Genomic DNA, 14,389 nt, shown 5'->3' with positions numbered 1-14,389 from the left:
TCCCACATAACTTCAGCTGCAAGTCAGTTCAATTTAACGTGTTCTGTCAAATGTCTTAACCTCTTAAAAGTCCTGTTTGTTATTGTTAGGTAATGGCGAGGGCAGAGTTTTCTGGATGATGTTTGCACACAGGTCCAGCTGGCTTCTATACATTTTAAAAGCGAGCAGAGAGAGCGAGCGAGCGAGCAAGCGAGCGAGCGGAGGTGGGCTCCTCATTAGCATCAAAGAGAAACAGGACGGCACACACACTCCTCTCATTCCCCCCTCCCGACTGGATCCTCACATGTTTTTTATGTCGGATGTATATCAGTCTGAATCCTGCTGCACATCTTTGTGATTCACTTTCCCTTTTCTGACATCTGCAGCTCACCTGCTTTGCCTTTTTGCAGTATGTTTCTATCCGCTGATGACTGCAGTGCGTTCAGGGCGGAGTCAGGTCTGACTTTAGAGCCAACCTGGTAGTGATTACAATGCGAGGCCCCGCTAATGATACTTTTTTTTTCTTCCTGCAGCGGGCCTCTCAATCTATTGAAAGCTTTATAAAAAATCTTTGGTGGAAACCCAAAACCACCAAATCTGTGTGGCCCACAACATCAAACATTTGTCGAGAGGCTGGCGAGAGCAGAATCCTCCAGACCAAGAGAGTTCTGATCTTTTAAAGCTGGCCATGTTGTGCTGGAGCATGAGACGACTCAGCATGTCGGAGTGGAGATTACAGTCCATGTACATATATGTCCGAGGTTTAAAAAGGTTGTGAAGCGGTGCCCTGAACAGACCCCTCACCCCCCCAGCATGTCTTCTGTTTCCTTCAGCACTAATGGATAGATGTGTTACAGATAAGAAATAGCAGTTGGAGCTTATTCCTGACCACACATGCATCAGATATGGTCATATCTCCTCCGGTGGAGCCTCCACCAGAGTAATCTGACTCTCCATCAGCGGTTTAACCTCGACCCGCTCGCTGTTTTAAGACCTGATTGAAGTTTCAGGCTCTGGCTTCAGGTTAGAGGCCATAAAGGACGTATCTTCTACTTTTTATTTTGCCTCCTAGTGAGAAAAGCCTCTGCGTTTCATGTAGGACAGGTTAGAGTTCAAACGCACCTGACCACGGTTTCAGGCCGACTGTCAGTTTACAAGCCGCCAGGTGGTGGTAAGCTGGGCGCCATGAATCAGAGCCAACATTTATACGTGCATGTGTGGGAAAGTTAGTGTAGGTAAGTCAACGTGTGGCTGCGTCCCGCTGCTTTCAGTATGCGATCCTCTCATGTGAGGTCAGCCGGCCGGCCCGAAGAGCTATCTGGTTTCAGCGCTAACAGGCGTCGCGGCTTTGATGTCCCGGCGGCTCTGCGGCGAGGCTCGAGTTTGCGTTTCACGCCGAGGGGCAGGACCCAGACACACGGGTCAGACGGGAGGTGCCCGAGGGAAGCGGCTCAGATAGTGGGAGGAGGGTGGAGGAGGGAGAAAGTGTGGGACGTGCTGCATGTGTCTGCAGGAGCAGACGCTACATCAGCTGATGTGTGATGGTTTACATGTTTTAAATCCTTGCACATGAATTGCAATTCAGTGAAAGGATAAACAAAAAGAAAAACAGCCTCTTTCTAAAATGTTGTCGTTGTGTTGGGATTGTTAATATCCTGCTGTTCGGTACAAGAACGTCGTCTTTGTGAAAGAAAAGCCTGAAAAGTCTCTTCTGGATCAATGAGAGTTAAGTTCTACAAGCTGGATGTGTTTAATTGGCGCTGATTTAGCTGTGGATGAGTTCCAGAGTGTGTTTACCTGAAAGCAAGACTGCAGAGAAGGAGCAGGGTGGAAGACAGAGACACATGAATGAAAACACACACGTATCCACACACACACACAGACACACACAGCCCCATTTGCATTGAGTGGAGGCCATTAAGAGAGGAATAAACACTGACTCCCCGGCCCGGCGCTCCTCCTCTCTCAGACATGACTTTCTTATCACTCCGCACCAGCAGCGCTGTCCACACACTGTGACAGCCAGGGACGCCGTCTCTATCTCCACACACCCCACCTGCCTCCGAGCTGCTTCCACAACACTTAAACCTTCATTATGTGCATCTATTAGCCACACTTATCCACCTCCCCCCCTCCTCCCCGAGCTCATCAGCTCCTCGTCTGCTTGTTAGCGGTCACGCCTGGGCGACAGAGGGATCCCTCCTCCTCCTCCTCCTCCTCCTCCTCCTCCAACTGATAATATTAGTACTGAAGCAACAGTCGGCTGCATTGGTCTCCATGTTGTGTCCGCTACTCCTAAGAAATCTGTTTTCCTTTCATTTTTTTTTTACAATTTTCTTGCTGGTTCGGCCGGATTGGAGCCTCTTACAGGCCGGTTTTGGCCCGCGAGCCTTTTGTTTGAATCCCCTGCCTTAACTTAGAAGTCGTGTATTTTCAGTCAGTCATTAACTTCTTTTTTTTTTTAAGTGAGGTGAATCCAACTGCGTGTAATGAGGAAGATAAAGGTTAAACCTTCAGGGTGAATGGAAATCAACCAGTAAACAGTATCTATAATTAACGCTGATAAATGAAAGAGAGCGCCGGCGTCCAGGAGGACCTCGTCTATACAAAACCTCAAGTAAACACAGTGAGGAGAATAAACAGCACTGCGGGGGCTTCGCTGCTCATTAACAAGAACTCTGTATGTGTGTGTGTGTGTGTTTGTTTACTGCTTTAGCTTTCACTGCCATCTGTATTCATGCAATGTGTTGGAAGCGTTCGTCAAAACAAAGGTAAAACAACAGGATAAGACTGAGATCACAGCAGGGGAAGGGCGGCTTTACGCCTCCTGTTCAAACGATCATTAACAAACTGTAAGTGAGGCTTCAGGCGATCAAAAGCACACAGCGAGTGTATTCACTGGAATGTATAGAGGTGATATCTGAAAGGGTTCCGTAGAACAAGGGAGGAGGAAAGGAGCGGTCACGTGACTTTCTGTTCAGTGATGACTTCAAGCAGAAATGCCAGCTGGAGGGGATCTGTCAGGGCAGGCGAGCGTGTGTGATTATCGGAGGTGACGTGCACGATGAGGGGAGGATCCAGACGTGAAGTAAGTCATCCGACGGCAGACAGCTGAGGAGTTTCCCCTCCACGCCACTGAATCACCTGCAGGGTTAAGGAGCGGTGAGAGCACGGCGCTTATCTCAGCAACCACGAAGTTTATTGGCTCGGCTGGACGTAAATCCAACAGCTTATCTGCTCCGGAGGAGCGTCCGTCATGCAGCGGACATCGGTCAGGAGGCGTGATGGGCTGGGCGAGGCCCGGACATCCTGCAGGGAGCACAAACATTCACACCTGTGAGCAGTGGAACGTGTGTGTTTGTGTGTTTGTGAGAGGAAGCAGGAGAGCAGACATTACCAACAGCTTCACTGTACATCAAGACTGGAAAACACCTACGCATTAGCAGCTGACTGGATGAAGTCATTCAGTTCTGAGGGCTGTGAGTCAGTGTTTGTTGCATTGCTAACAGGATTGACTGGTACCTTTAGCATTAGCATCCTATTGTTTCCAGTTACTAGTTACAAACATACAGTTTACTGGAAGAGGATTACTCAATCAGTCCTCATCTAACCACTGTTTGCTTTATGAAATCTGTAAAATTTGCTTATTACTGTTAACAAATGTAAAAAAAAAAAGTGCATATATCATCATTTTGCAAATTTTCACAATGTGCTCGGTGGTTTGGCAAATCCGGACTGGAGCCTCTTGCCTTATGTTTGAGAAGGGAATCAGGTTCATCACAGCAACACGACAGTAATCCTCGGACTCCTCTTCTCCCCGGACAGGCCGTTCCTGTTGCTGCCTCCTCTGATGGAGTGGATGAGAGTCGCCATCGTTCACGCCGAGCACCGCAGGAGTCTGCTGGTAGACAGCGACGACGTGAGACAGACGGCCAGGCTGCTGCTGCCGGGACTGGACTGTGAGCCGCGACAGCTAAAGTAAACAGACACACACACACACACACACACATGCACACACACACTAAAGCATCTCACAGTGTGTTTAGTTGAATTTCTGATCTGACTTGTTCTTTTCCAGACCTGAATGTTGCTTCAGCTCCTTCAAGCGTCTGGACTCCAAAGCCGCCACCGATAAGTTCCACCTGGATTTGGGCTTCAGGATGCTCAACTGCGGACGCACGGACCTGATTGGTCAAGCCATCGACCTGCTGGGGCCGGACGGGGTCAACAGCATGGACGACCAGGTACTGCACACACACACACACACACACACACAGATTTACCAGCTCTAGTAGCGTCCGCGCCAAAGGGACGTAAATCTGGAGGGTCACAAACAAAAAGCAGGCGCTCATAAAATTCAATACATTCGTATTTCTTTTCCCGCATGAAGCCAAGTCTTCATGCAGGTTTCGGCTGAAGTCACGTGGAGATTACAGTAAATCAGTGTGGTAGCCCTGCAGTGAAGGAATTACGACAGTTTAAGCTTTCAAAGCTTCATGTGTTCGCTTCTCCTCGTGCGCGCACTCCTCAGGGTATGACCCCTCTGATGTACGCCTGCGCAGCTGGAGACGAGGCCCTCGTCCAGATGTTGATCGACGCCGGGGCAAACCTCGACGTGGCGGTAAATATGCTTCTATATTCTCCGCAGGTGGACAGACATACGTGGATGTTGCAGAAGAAACAGGATGAAGGAACTGTTGTGTTTTCTGTGTTGTTTTTTAATCAGTGTTAAATCTGCAGCTTTTATGACCAATGAGCCTTTTAAGCATTTTCCTACTAAGTTAAAGCTGTTCAAGGCCACAAAACATGTTAATCTGAAATTCAGAAAAAAACTTAACATTACAGATTGACAGATTGAAAAGTGATTACATTCGTGAAGGTCAGAGCTACAATTTAGATGAATTTTCAGATTTTTTTTATTTGCGAGTTTAGCTTATTTTTGGAATTTTTCTGACAATTTTCTGCCATTTCAGATATTTCTGCCATCATGCATTTCCTAATAGTTCGAACAGTTTAAACTATATTATCAATTTCAGCCCCTTTTGACAGTTTTTAGCGATTTTGCCATTTTTGCTGTTTTCCTGTGTGAGTAGTTTTAGCTTTTTAATTCAATTTTAGCAATCCCAGCTGTTTTGAGCAAGCAGATTAGACCATTTTTGAAAAATTTGGGGGATTCATATGAAATAAAGATGAAAACAAAACATTTATTTGTATAGAATCTTGTGAAAGCTCCTGGGAACCGCTGCAGAGGAGCTGAGGAGCCACAGGCTGCAGAATGCCGAGCTTGAAGTTTCAAACTTTCCAGATTTTCAGCTCTGATTTTATCCATTGCTTCAGCGAAGCCGTATTCTCAGAGACTCTGTTGCTTCAGTCTTATTTCTTTTTATGGATTCACGACTCTTCACGAACAGTCTGGCTGTGTGATCCTGATCAGTCCAGTCTCTCCAGGTTCCACCGTGTTCCCCGAAGTTCCCCTCCGTTCACCCTGACAGCCGACACTGGGCGGCTCTCACCTTCGCTGTGCTGCATGGACACATCTCCGTGGTGCAGGTTAGAAACAAAAAACACACACAGGCATGGTCGTAGTCTCTACTTTTCACTTTGGTAACCTCATTTGAAACGATTGAGTCGCTCTGCACTTTCTCCGTGAAGCTGTTGAGCTGACCGCTGACGTGATGTCCTACTTTCAAAAGGAGGCTGACAAATATGAGATCAGAGGTCGAGCTATAAACCAGGCGCAGGATGTGCAATAAAACAGATGTTCGGTGTTCCTGCAGCTCCTGCTGGACGCCGGGGCCAACGTGGAGGGAGCAGCAGTCCGCAACGGGCAGGAGAGCACGGCGGACACCCCGCTGCAGCTGGCTTCAGCAGCAGGTGGGACACACACACACACACACACACACACACACACACCGCAGCACAAGACACAACTGATGTTCACAGTGTTGTCTAACTTGACTTCACGGCTGCTAAATTACCCAGCGCGCCTGTGGGAGATTAAAGCCGTGGAAGAGATGAATGAATGAAGCCGCTGTGGCAGCTCCCTGCAGAAAAACTCATAATGCATTCATCTACATGCAGTAAGAGCGCCGAGAGTCGGAGCGGATTGAGCTGTTCACGGACGGGGGGACGAGGGAGTGAGGGAGTGAGGGAGTGAGCGCAGGACGTGGTGACAGCAGCGCAGCGTAGCGTCTGGGCCGCATTCCTCTGCGGGATCCTCCGAAAGCCACAAGTGTCTCCAGTAACACAGACGCATGTTCCGCAGAGAGCAGTGACAGAGAACGCCATAAACATAGATAATGAAGTATTGTACCTTAACAGATGCAAAAAAGAAAAAGAAAAAGGAGTTTAATTAATGCTTGAATGTTATGAAGTGAATTCATAAAACAGCTTAAGGCAGGACTTTCAAACTCCCGTTAGTCCAAACCAAATTCATCTTAAAATAGTGAAGATTATACATGATGAAAATGACTACATTTTCACCAAATCAAACAATTATGGAAAATAACAACAGTGTCAACATAAAGCAAACTGATAGAAAACACAGTGACACGTCCAAAATGACAAAAGTTCATGTTTGTTTTTTTTCCAAATTTGCTTGGATGTTTGGCAGGCCAGTTCAACACCGCTGTATTTGATGAATGGTTTTAAAAATGAAACGATGCAGTAATTATGTGGAAAAAGTGTGAACAGCAGTAAACATCATGGATGCTGGAATCTACATTAAAATGTTATAATGAGGAAACATCTGATAAAATCTCACTAAGGGTGTGTGTGTGTGTGTGTGTGTGTGTGTGTGTCATTAAAGGTATTTAAGTCAGAAACAACTGTTAAATTCCATCAACTTTATTCCAGAAAATAAAAAACGAGATGTGGTCTGAAAAGCCTTTAATTTTTCCAAATGTGCGAGCGGTAAAACAGGGCGTTGTCTCATATTTGGGCCAAAACGTTGGACCTGACTGTTTGTGTGTGTTTCCCAGGTAACTATGAGATGGTGAGTTTGCTCCTGGCCCGAGGCGCCGACCCTCTGTCGAAGCTCCACGACGGAAACGCCCTGACGTCGTCCCTCTACGAAGACATGAACTGCTTCAGCCACGCCGCCGCTCACGGACACCGGTGAGTGTGACCCCGCAACGCGAGCTGCTGCCGGAACAACACACACTGTAACGCTCGAAGCCGGCGCGTGTGTTGTTTTTTCCGCGCCGGCGGTGCGGGCGGAGGGGGCTCCGGCTCTCGCCGTCTGTTTGTCAACGCCAACTGGCGGCGTAAACTCCTCCACCTGTTCGCTGTGTGCTTGTGTGAACACAGTGTAGACTCAACACTTCACATTCCAGGCTGAGGGTGATAGATTATGTAATCAGAGAGCCGACGCCGGGGTCACAGAGACGGGAATGTGTGCGAGATGCAGTATAGACTGAAAAACTGACTAAACTTTTCTGAAAGGATTGATTTCTACTTTAAGCATAAATATACTGACCCCGCCTCCTTGCTGGTTTCTCGTCTCATCAGGAACGTGCTGAGGAAGCTCCTGACGCAGCCGCAGCAGGTCAAGGAGGACGTCCTGTCCCTGGAGGAGATCCTGGCCGAGGGGGTGGAGGACGAGGCGGCGGGGGTCTGCCCCTTCCTCCCTCTGCCCTCCTCCAACGGCGCCGCCGCCCTGCAGGAGGTGGGCAGCATCCCGCCGCTGTGCAAGGCCAGGATGAAGGCTCTGCAGGAGGCCAGCTACTACAGCGCTGAGCACGGCTACCTGGACGTCACCGTGGAGCTGCGCACCATGGGTAAACGCCCGCCGGCTGGAGGAGGAGGAGGAGGAGGAGGAGGAGGAGGAGGAGGAGGAGGAGGAGGAGGAGGAGGAGAGGGTGGTGGTGCTGGCTTTTCCAGATATTTAACACAGGAATCCTTTCTTTCCTCCAAGGCGTGCCGTGGAAACTCCACGTGTGGCTGGAGTCCCTGCGCTGCGCCCAGCAGCAGTCCCGGGCCGGCGTCGCCCTGTCGCTCCTGCGGGAGTTCACCACCATCCGGGAGGAGGACTACTGCGAGGAGCTGGTCAGCACCGGCCTGCCGCTCATGTTCAGCATCCTGCGCAGCACCAAGGTACCGTCCCGCCGCTTCCCTTAAGCCGGATCCGAGTCCGGCTCGGTGCTGAAGCGTTCTCTCGCTTCCTTTCCAGAACGACGCCATCATCCAGCAGCTGGCGGCGATTTTCAGTCACTGTTTTGGGCCGGCGCCCCTTCCAGCCGTCCCCGGGATGAAGGCCACGCTTTCAGCACAGTTGGGTAAGGAAGCTATGATTCACAGACGGCTCTAGTGGCCTCACTGTAGTTTCTGTCATGTCATATAGCGAATGATGGATGAATCACTCGCTTTATGACATGACGGAAAATACAGAAAACACCGGAGCTGTTTCAGTCACCGCTCGGTGACGTTTCCTCAGTGACTGACAGTTCAGCGTTACTGAGGCCGCTGAAGAGGTTGTGGCCGCCAACATGCAGTCACTGGAACGCTTCATGATTGTTTCTGATTGGTGACTTCTCTTTTTCAAACATGCTTCCTCCAGACCCACACTTCCTGAATAACCAGGAGATGTCCGATGTGACGTTTGTGGTGGAGGGGAAGCCGTTCTACGGACACAAGGTCCTTCTGATCACGGCGTCGGACAGGTGAGCGCAGACGCTTTCACAGGAAAGACTTGAATTCTCACATATTCAGGGAAGAAAATGTAACGAAAAGCTTCTCTTCTCCTCAGGTTCAAGTCTCTGCTGGCGGCTTCTGGTCCGGACGGAACTCCCAACAAGGAGATCCAGATCAGTGACGTCAAGTACGGCATTTTCCAGGTAACACGAGTTTCAGTGCTCCTGAGCAAGGCACCGGGTGTTTAAATGAAGTGAGTGAAAACATCCTGTTTCCCTGGCAGATGATGATGTCCTACCTGTACTGTGGAGGAACCGAGTCTCTGAAAACTAAAGTTCCCGACTTGTTAGAGGTGAGAAGCGTGTGAAACGTCTGACTTCACGGAGTTACGCAACGCCGCCGCACGTCATGACAGTCATGACATTACAGCGGGTCGACAGAGGAGGCGGCTCGGCTCACTTCTGGTTTTCTGATGAGGAAATGCGGTTCGGCCCGCTGACGTGGAGGAGGAGGTTCATGAAGGACAGATTCTCCCTTTGGGTTCTCCAAACACTCTGCTCACTGCACCCAGAGCAAACACCGATAGATAAACAAATGTACCGTCACGTCGGTGGTGTGAGTCATGTTATGGAGCGGTTTGCTCATGTGACCGAGAAGTGACTTCTATCAGCTGGGAGCGGTGAAAAGGAGGACGTGTGTGTGTGTGTGTGTGTGTGTGTGTTGGAATTTCCCAAAAGGGTGTGATGATGACAAAGGAACCAAAAACTTCTATCAGGCCTCAGAAAGGTCAGACAGTAGAATTGTTTATGGGAAACAAAGAAGAGGAAGAGTTTAATGCTTCAACACTTTTCAAATGTTTGTCAAGAGGAGGAAATGTGACTCTGCTCTGCAGTTCACCTCATGGTGTTTATCACCTGACATTCAGGGAGCGGGATTAATTAGAAAATGTGATTATTGTTATTTAAGAAAGGGGAGGATTAAAGAAGTTTTTCACTTCTTACTGCAACTTTTTGCACGTTGAACTAAATTTATGTGGATGTTTACAAGTATGTATTTCAGTGTGTAACTGTGTATTATTTGGTGTCTCTCTATATAGAAAGCTTCAGCTCACTGGACTCATGCAGAATGAGATCAGAAACTATAAAATGAAATATGTGGTTTCTTATTGTTGGTGTTGCCTGAATGTCCGCCTTCTACACCAGTGTGACTTCTAGCTGGAGAAGATGTGACTGATAAAAACATCCAGAGTTCTGCAGCTTTAGGAGAAGTTTTAGGGACATTTCACTGTATTTTGAACCAGGAGGTTTCATTAAAATTGGCTTCATGTTGAGATTGTAGTCATTGTTGGATTTTGTGAAAATATAGGCTTTTTTTAACCATGTGTACCGGCCCACTCAAGATGACACTGGCGTGTTTGTGGCCCCTGAACTCAGTGTTACGTCTCTGGTTTCAAGTGAATAGCGGGTTTCTCCGGTGCTAACTTGTGCCGGTTTTGTTCTGCAGCTGCTGTCGGCTGCGAACCTGTTCCAGCTCCGAGCGCTGCAGCGACACTGTGAACTGGTCTGCTCCCAGAACATCAGCCTGGACAACGCAGTCAGCATCTACAAGGCAGCCAAGGTAACGCCGCCCGCTGATCACACTGGACAGTGCCACACGTGAATGACAGCTGTATTGAGGGCCCGTCTACACGGCAGCATTTCAAGCCAAAACGCATAGTTTTTTGAAGGTAATCGAACCATCCTTCCTCTTAACAGGCGCACGGTTCGCTGGAGCTGAGCTCGTTCTGTGAAGGTTACTTCTTGCAGCAGATGCCGGCGCTGCTGGAGCGAGAAAGCTTCAGGAGCCTCCTGCTGGGGCCCCGACAGGGGAGCAGCTCCCCCCTGGAGGAGCTGGAGGCCACGCTGGCTCAACGGCTACGCTCGCTCTACGTCACCTCCAGAGTGTGAGGAGTGCTGAAAACACTCAGGATCGACTGTCAAGACTCTGGCGCTGGGATCAGGGAGCAGTTTGGACTCTGTGGACTTTCCAGTGTTTAGGATTTTGTGCCAAGCTCTCCATTTAAACAAACCCTGTAATGTACATCGTGTTTAAGAAGAAAGAAGTGGAGGCTTTTTTTTTCTCTCTTTTACACTGTGGAGCTCAGGAAGCTTCAATGGAAACAGATGGATGCGTCGCTGCCGCCCTCTAGTGGACAATCCGTGTCATTGCCGTGGAGGTTTGGAGCTGCAGACAGAAGGAATCACATGGTGCAGCCATGCTGGACTAATATCTTTCTACTGTTTTTTAATGAAAAGAAAATGCAGAGTGTGAGTTGGGAGGTCTCCTCCTGCCTCAGTGGAAGCTTTACATTAACAACTGCTTTTTTTTAACTATGACCAGACAAACAAAACACTTACTGAGGAGTGGGATTGACGTAATTCTATTTAATATGGAAAAAAAGTATGTGAGAGTATTTAATGGGGTGTTTTTAACCCAGGCAGGTGATTAATGTTATTGTCCAGGTACACGTTTAACAGTTCATTAAGCTTTCATCAGACCAGGTTCATGCTTCACACAGGTACAGCACAACCCAACCGCTTGTTTTAAGGCTGAATATTTTAATAAACCTGGCAAACAAACTGTTTTGTTCTGTTTTTATTGCTTCAATCTATTTATTAGTTAGGTTTTAATCAGTCAAGCATCAGATAAGTTTCTGGAGTTTATTACTTCCTCTCACTATCTGCCTCTTCTCCATTCAGTTTAGTTTTCTCAGGTTAATTTATCAGTTTCATTTGTCTCATGAAGAGTTCATCGCAGAGGTCTGCAACTATTATGATCAAAACTGCTCTTTTTGTCACTTTCTTCCAAATAAAATTCATGTGGAGCCACAAAACATGTTTAACCATTACATTGAAATGATCTCGCTGCAAAAAGTTCTGACAAAAAGATAAATATTGCATTGAACTTTCAGTAGTACTCTGATAATATCCCACTAGTCGACATAAATAGGACAAGTTTTTGCATGACTGATTGAAAAGTTGATCAAACAAAATTGTTTAGTTTTTTTTTTATGTATATTGGACACTTTGACTTCAGTAGGAGATGCATCTGTGTAAAAGTTACTAATTTGAACTGATTCAATTAAGTTAAATTTACTTCAGATTTTTCTGTGTATTAGGCTAACTCGATTAAATTTTAAAAAGGTTTTGTAGCTGCACTATAGCAATTTCCTTTTGAAAAATGCTTAATAGATTTTGTTCCACCCAGGTTTTTTAATCATTTCTGAATGTTTCATGTTCTTTACTGGCCGGCAGTTTGAGAAATTTAAACAGTTTTATCAACTAAATACATTTTAAGACTTTTAAAGCCCTGTCAAAGGATTTCAGATGTCCAGCAATTCCGGGTTTTTTTTTTTCTACACAATTCTTTCATGTATTTTAGGTTTTTTTTTTTTTTTAACAACTTTTTAAAGTCCTTTTTAACCAAGATGTCAGAGCCATTCTGAAAATTAGTGTGATGCTTAATTAAATGTTTGTTACTCCAAACCTTCAGGGAGCCGATGCAGACGAGCTGTGGAGCCACAGGTAGCAGCTTCCTGGTGTTTCCCATCAGAAGATATACATGGGCTCACCTCATATTGGGGGAGCTATCAGACCTGCAAATGCAAAATTCTGGACAAAAAAATGCAACAAAAAAATAAAACTCTTTTCGAGCTCAACCACTTCAGAAATGAAACAATTAAAATTATGAAAACTAAACAAATATTTTAACTGTACGACTTCCTGTTTCTCCACATACTCACGACAAGACATTGACATGAAAGAGGAAAACCAACACACCATAACTGAATGAGTTTATTTGTTTCAGCACTGAAGATGCTCACAGTTATGTCTTACGGGGATTACATGAGTCAGTTCAGTTCCTGCTCTGTCAGAAGGCCGCTCCGGGCCTCCCGATCATCACATGTCCTTAGTGCTGCTAGCTTTCCCCTTGTAGAAAACAGAAAGGAGGGTGAACATCAGGGTATTGCTTTTGTTTTCGGAGTACTGGTATCCCCTCCCTGTGCCTCAGAGTCCAGAGAGAGGTACGGAGTCAAAGGAAGCATCAAAAACTTTGTGCATGAGATCAGGAAGAGGAGGAGGAGGAGGAGGAGGAGGAGAGAGGAAGGGAAAAAAAAAAAAAAAACTAAAAAGGCCAGAAATAAAACAGTGGGTAAAAAGTAAGGGAGTGGGGGGGAGGAGAGGGCGGAGCTTGAATTTAAAAGGTAGTTCTGTGGAGTCGATGAAGGCTGAGAGAAGAAGTGAGTTTGGCATGGAACATTAACACTAAAGCCATGCAAAGAAAAGCTCATGTTTGACATGCACACAGCAATACAAGCTAAAAGCAGAGAGCAGGAACCCCCAGCATGGTCGAGAAGACAATCAACCCCCGCCGTCCGTCTGTATTTACAGAGAGAAGGAGTCTGTGGCGTCCTCCTCCTCCTCACGCCTACACGCACAATAATATGAAACTGACAAATATCAATAGAAGAGCATATTCCCTCTGCAAAAAGAGGCTAAGTCTACATTCTTAAATTACTGGTAATCTTTTTTTTTCCATCCAGAGAGAGAGAGAGAGTTCTCATCAGAAATTCTCATCAGATTCTGGTAAAGTCGGACCAAAACAAAAAAAGAAAAAAGTTCTTTTTTTTTCTTCAAATGTCCCATTTTACGAACACACAAGAGGGTAATAAATAACATTCAACTGACCTAACAGCTTGGTTCATATAAATAGTCAAGTTATAATAAATTAGGAAATCAAACAGTGAAGTTGAACAAACATGAATAAATAAGGACGACGATACAAAAATATCCACAATTGCATTTATCTTTTTTTGTTTCTTTTTTGATACCTCTACTCCTACTGCTGGTAAAGAGAGACTAAGAGAGAGGCATGAATGGAAAAATCAAAGAGCCGCAGAGAAAAGGATTTGTTTGGATCATTATCGGGTCGATTCAACGGAGACAGATGATCATTTAACAAAAAAAAAAATAGAAGAAAATAACAGAACGTGGCAGGAACAGGTTGAACAACTCGTTCCTAAACATGGTGTCACAACTAGACATTTCTTTTTCTTTTTTTTTTACATAAGAAATGATATCTGTACAACAGAATAGATCATTCATTTTAAATACCCACAACCCCCCCACTGCCCCCCCATCCCATCCCATCATCCCCCGCTGCCCCGTCCAGCTCCTCTCTGAAATGCAGTCCGATTGCAGCAAGAGTAAGAAGTCTAATAAAGTATCTCAAAGCCAGTCTGTCACAAAGAAAGTACATTAAAAAGCAAACGAATACAATCCAGCAAGCATCATCCAGCGTCGGCCGTCCACAAACTCCCTCCTCCCCCCTCAGCGCTTCTTCTTTTATGTTGTTTGTCATTTTTGACACATCCCAGAGTTTTTCTGTGCATACTGGACCTGTGAGAGTGTGTGTGTGTGTGTGTGTGTGTGTGTGTGTGCATTTTCATTTGTGTGTTGTGTCCTCAGTTTGTTGTTGGAGAGGAGGGGGTGGGAGGGAGAGATGAGTTGTGCGCGCGCACACACACACACACACACACACACACACGTACATGCACATATGTGTGTGTGCGCACACACACATAGCAGGTGTGTGTTAGTGTTGCCAGCGTGAAGTCATGTGTAGATTGAAGGAAACCCTTCGCAAGCATGAATTCTACTTTAAGTGTGTGTGAGTGTGTGTATAAAATTGGACAGATAAAGGGTGGGGGGGCTGGTCGGTGATTTGATGAGGTGTGTGT

The 14,389-nt window shown here is 46.5% G+C and overlaps 1 protein-coding gene and 1 long non-coding RNA gene across 2 annotated transcripts in view; one reads left to right on the top strand and one right to left on the bottom strand.

Annotated features, from left to right (window-relative positions):
- abtb2b (ankyrin repeat and BTB (POZ) domain containing 2b) overlaps nucleotides 1-11,045 on the top strand; it is a 52,104-nt gene extending 41,059 nt beyond the window's left edge. Inside the window, exons 4-17 of the mRNA XM_030095528.1 lie at nucleotides 3,805-3,957; nucleotides 4,058-4,223; nucleotides 4,511-4,600; nucleotides 5,428-5,529; nucleotides 5,757-5,853; nucleotides 6,960-7,095; nucleotides 7,489-7,757; nucleotides 7,895-8,073; nucleotides 8,150-8,255; nucleotides 8,537-8,639; nucleotides 8,726-8,813; nucleotides 8,894-8,962; nucleotides 10,114-10,227; nucleotides 10,365-11,045. Coding sequence (XP_029951388.1) covers nucleotides 3,805-3,957; nucleotides 4,058-4,223; nucleotides 4,511-4,600; nucleotides 5,428-5,529; nucleotides 5,757-5,853; nucleotides 6,960-7,095; nucleotides 7,489-7,757; nucleotides 7,895-8,073; nucleotides 8,150-8,255; nucleotides 8,537-8,639; nucleotides 8,726-8,813; nucleotides 8,894-8,962; nucleotides 10,114-10,227; nucleotides 10,365-10,556 — 1,864 coding nt within the window. The 3' untranslated portion in view covers nucleotides 10,557-11,045. The remainder of the gene's footprint in view (nucleotides 1-3,804; nucleotides 3,958-4,057; nucleotides 4,224-4,510; nucleotides 4,601-5,427; nucleotides 5,530-5,756; nucleotides 5,854-6,959; nucleotides 7,096-7,488; nucleotides 7,758-7,894; nucleotides 8,074-8,149; nucleotides 8,256-8,536; nucleotides 8,640-8,725; nucleotides 8,814-8,893; nucleotides 8,963-10,113; nucleotides 10,228-10,364) is intronic.
- On the bottom strand, nucleotides 2,169-13,252 carry LOC115391342 (uncharacterized). Its single transcript, XR_003931762.1, has 3 exons — nucleotides 13,076-13,252; nucleotides 11,185-11,186; nucleotides 2,169-2,202 (listed from the first exon to the last, which is right to left on the bottom strand). It is a non-coding gene; the product is annotated as an uncharacterized LOC115391342 (long non-coding RNA).
- Nucleotides 13,253-14,389: the final 1,137 nt, after the last annotated feature.

Source organism: Salarias fasciatus, chromosome 7 (assembly GCF_902148845.1).
Source record: "Salarias fasciatus chromosome 7, fSalaFa1.1, whole genome shotgun sequence".
In the NCBI taxonomy this organism is placed as follows: Eukaryota; Metazoa; Chordata; class Actinopteri; order Blenniiformes; family Blenniidae; genus Salarias; species Salarias fasciatus.
The sequence above is the reverse complement of the archived record's forward strand: the minus strand, read 5'-3'. Positions and strand labels throughout refer to the sequence as shown.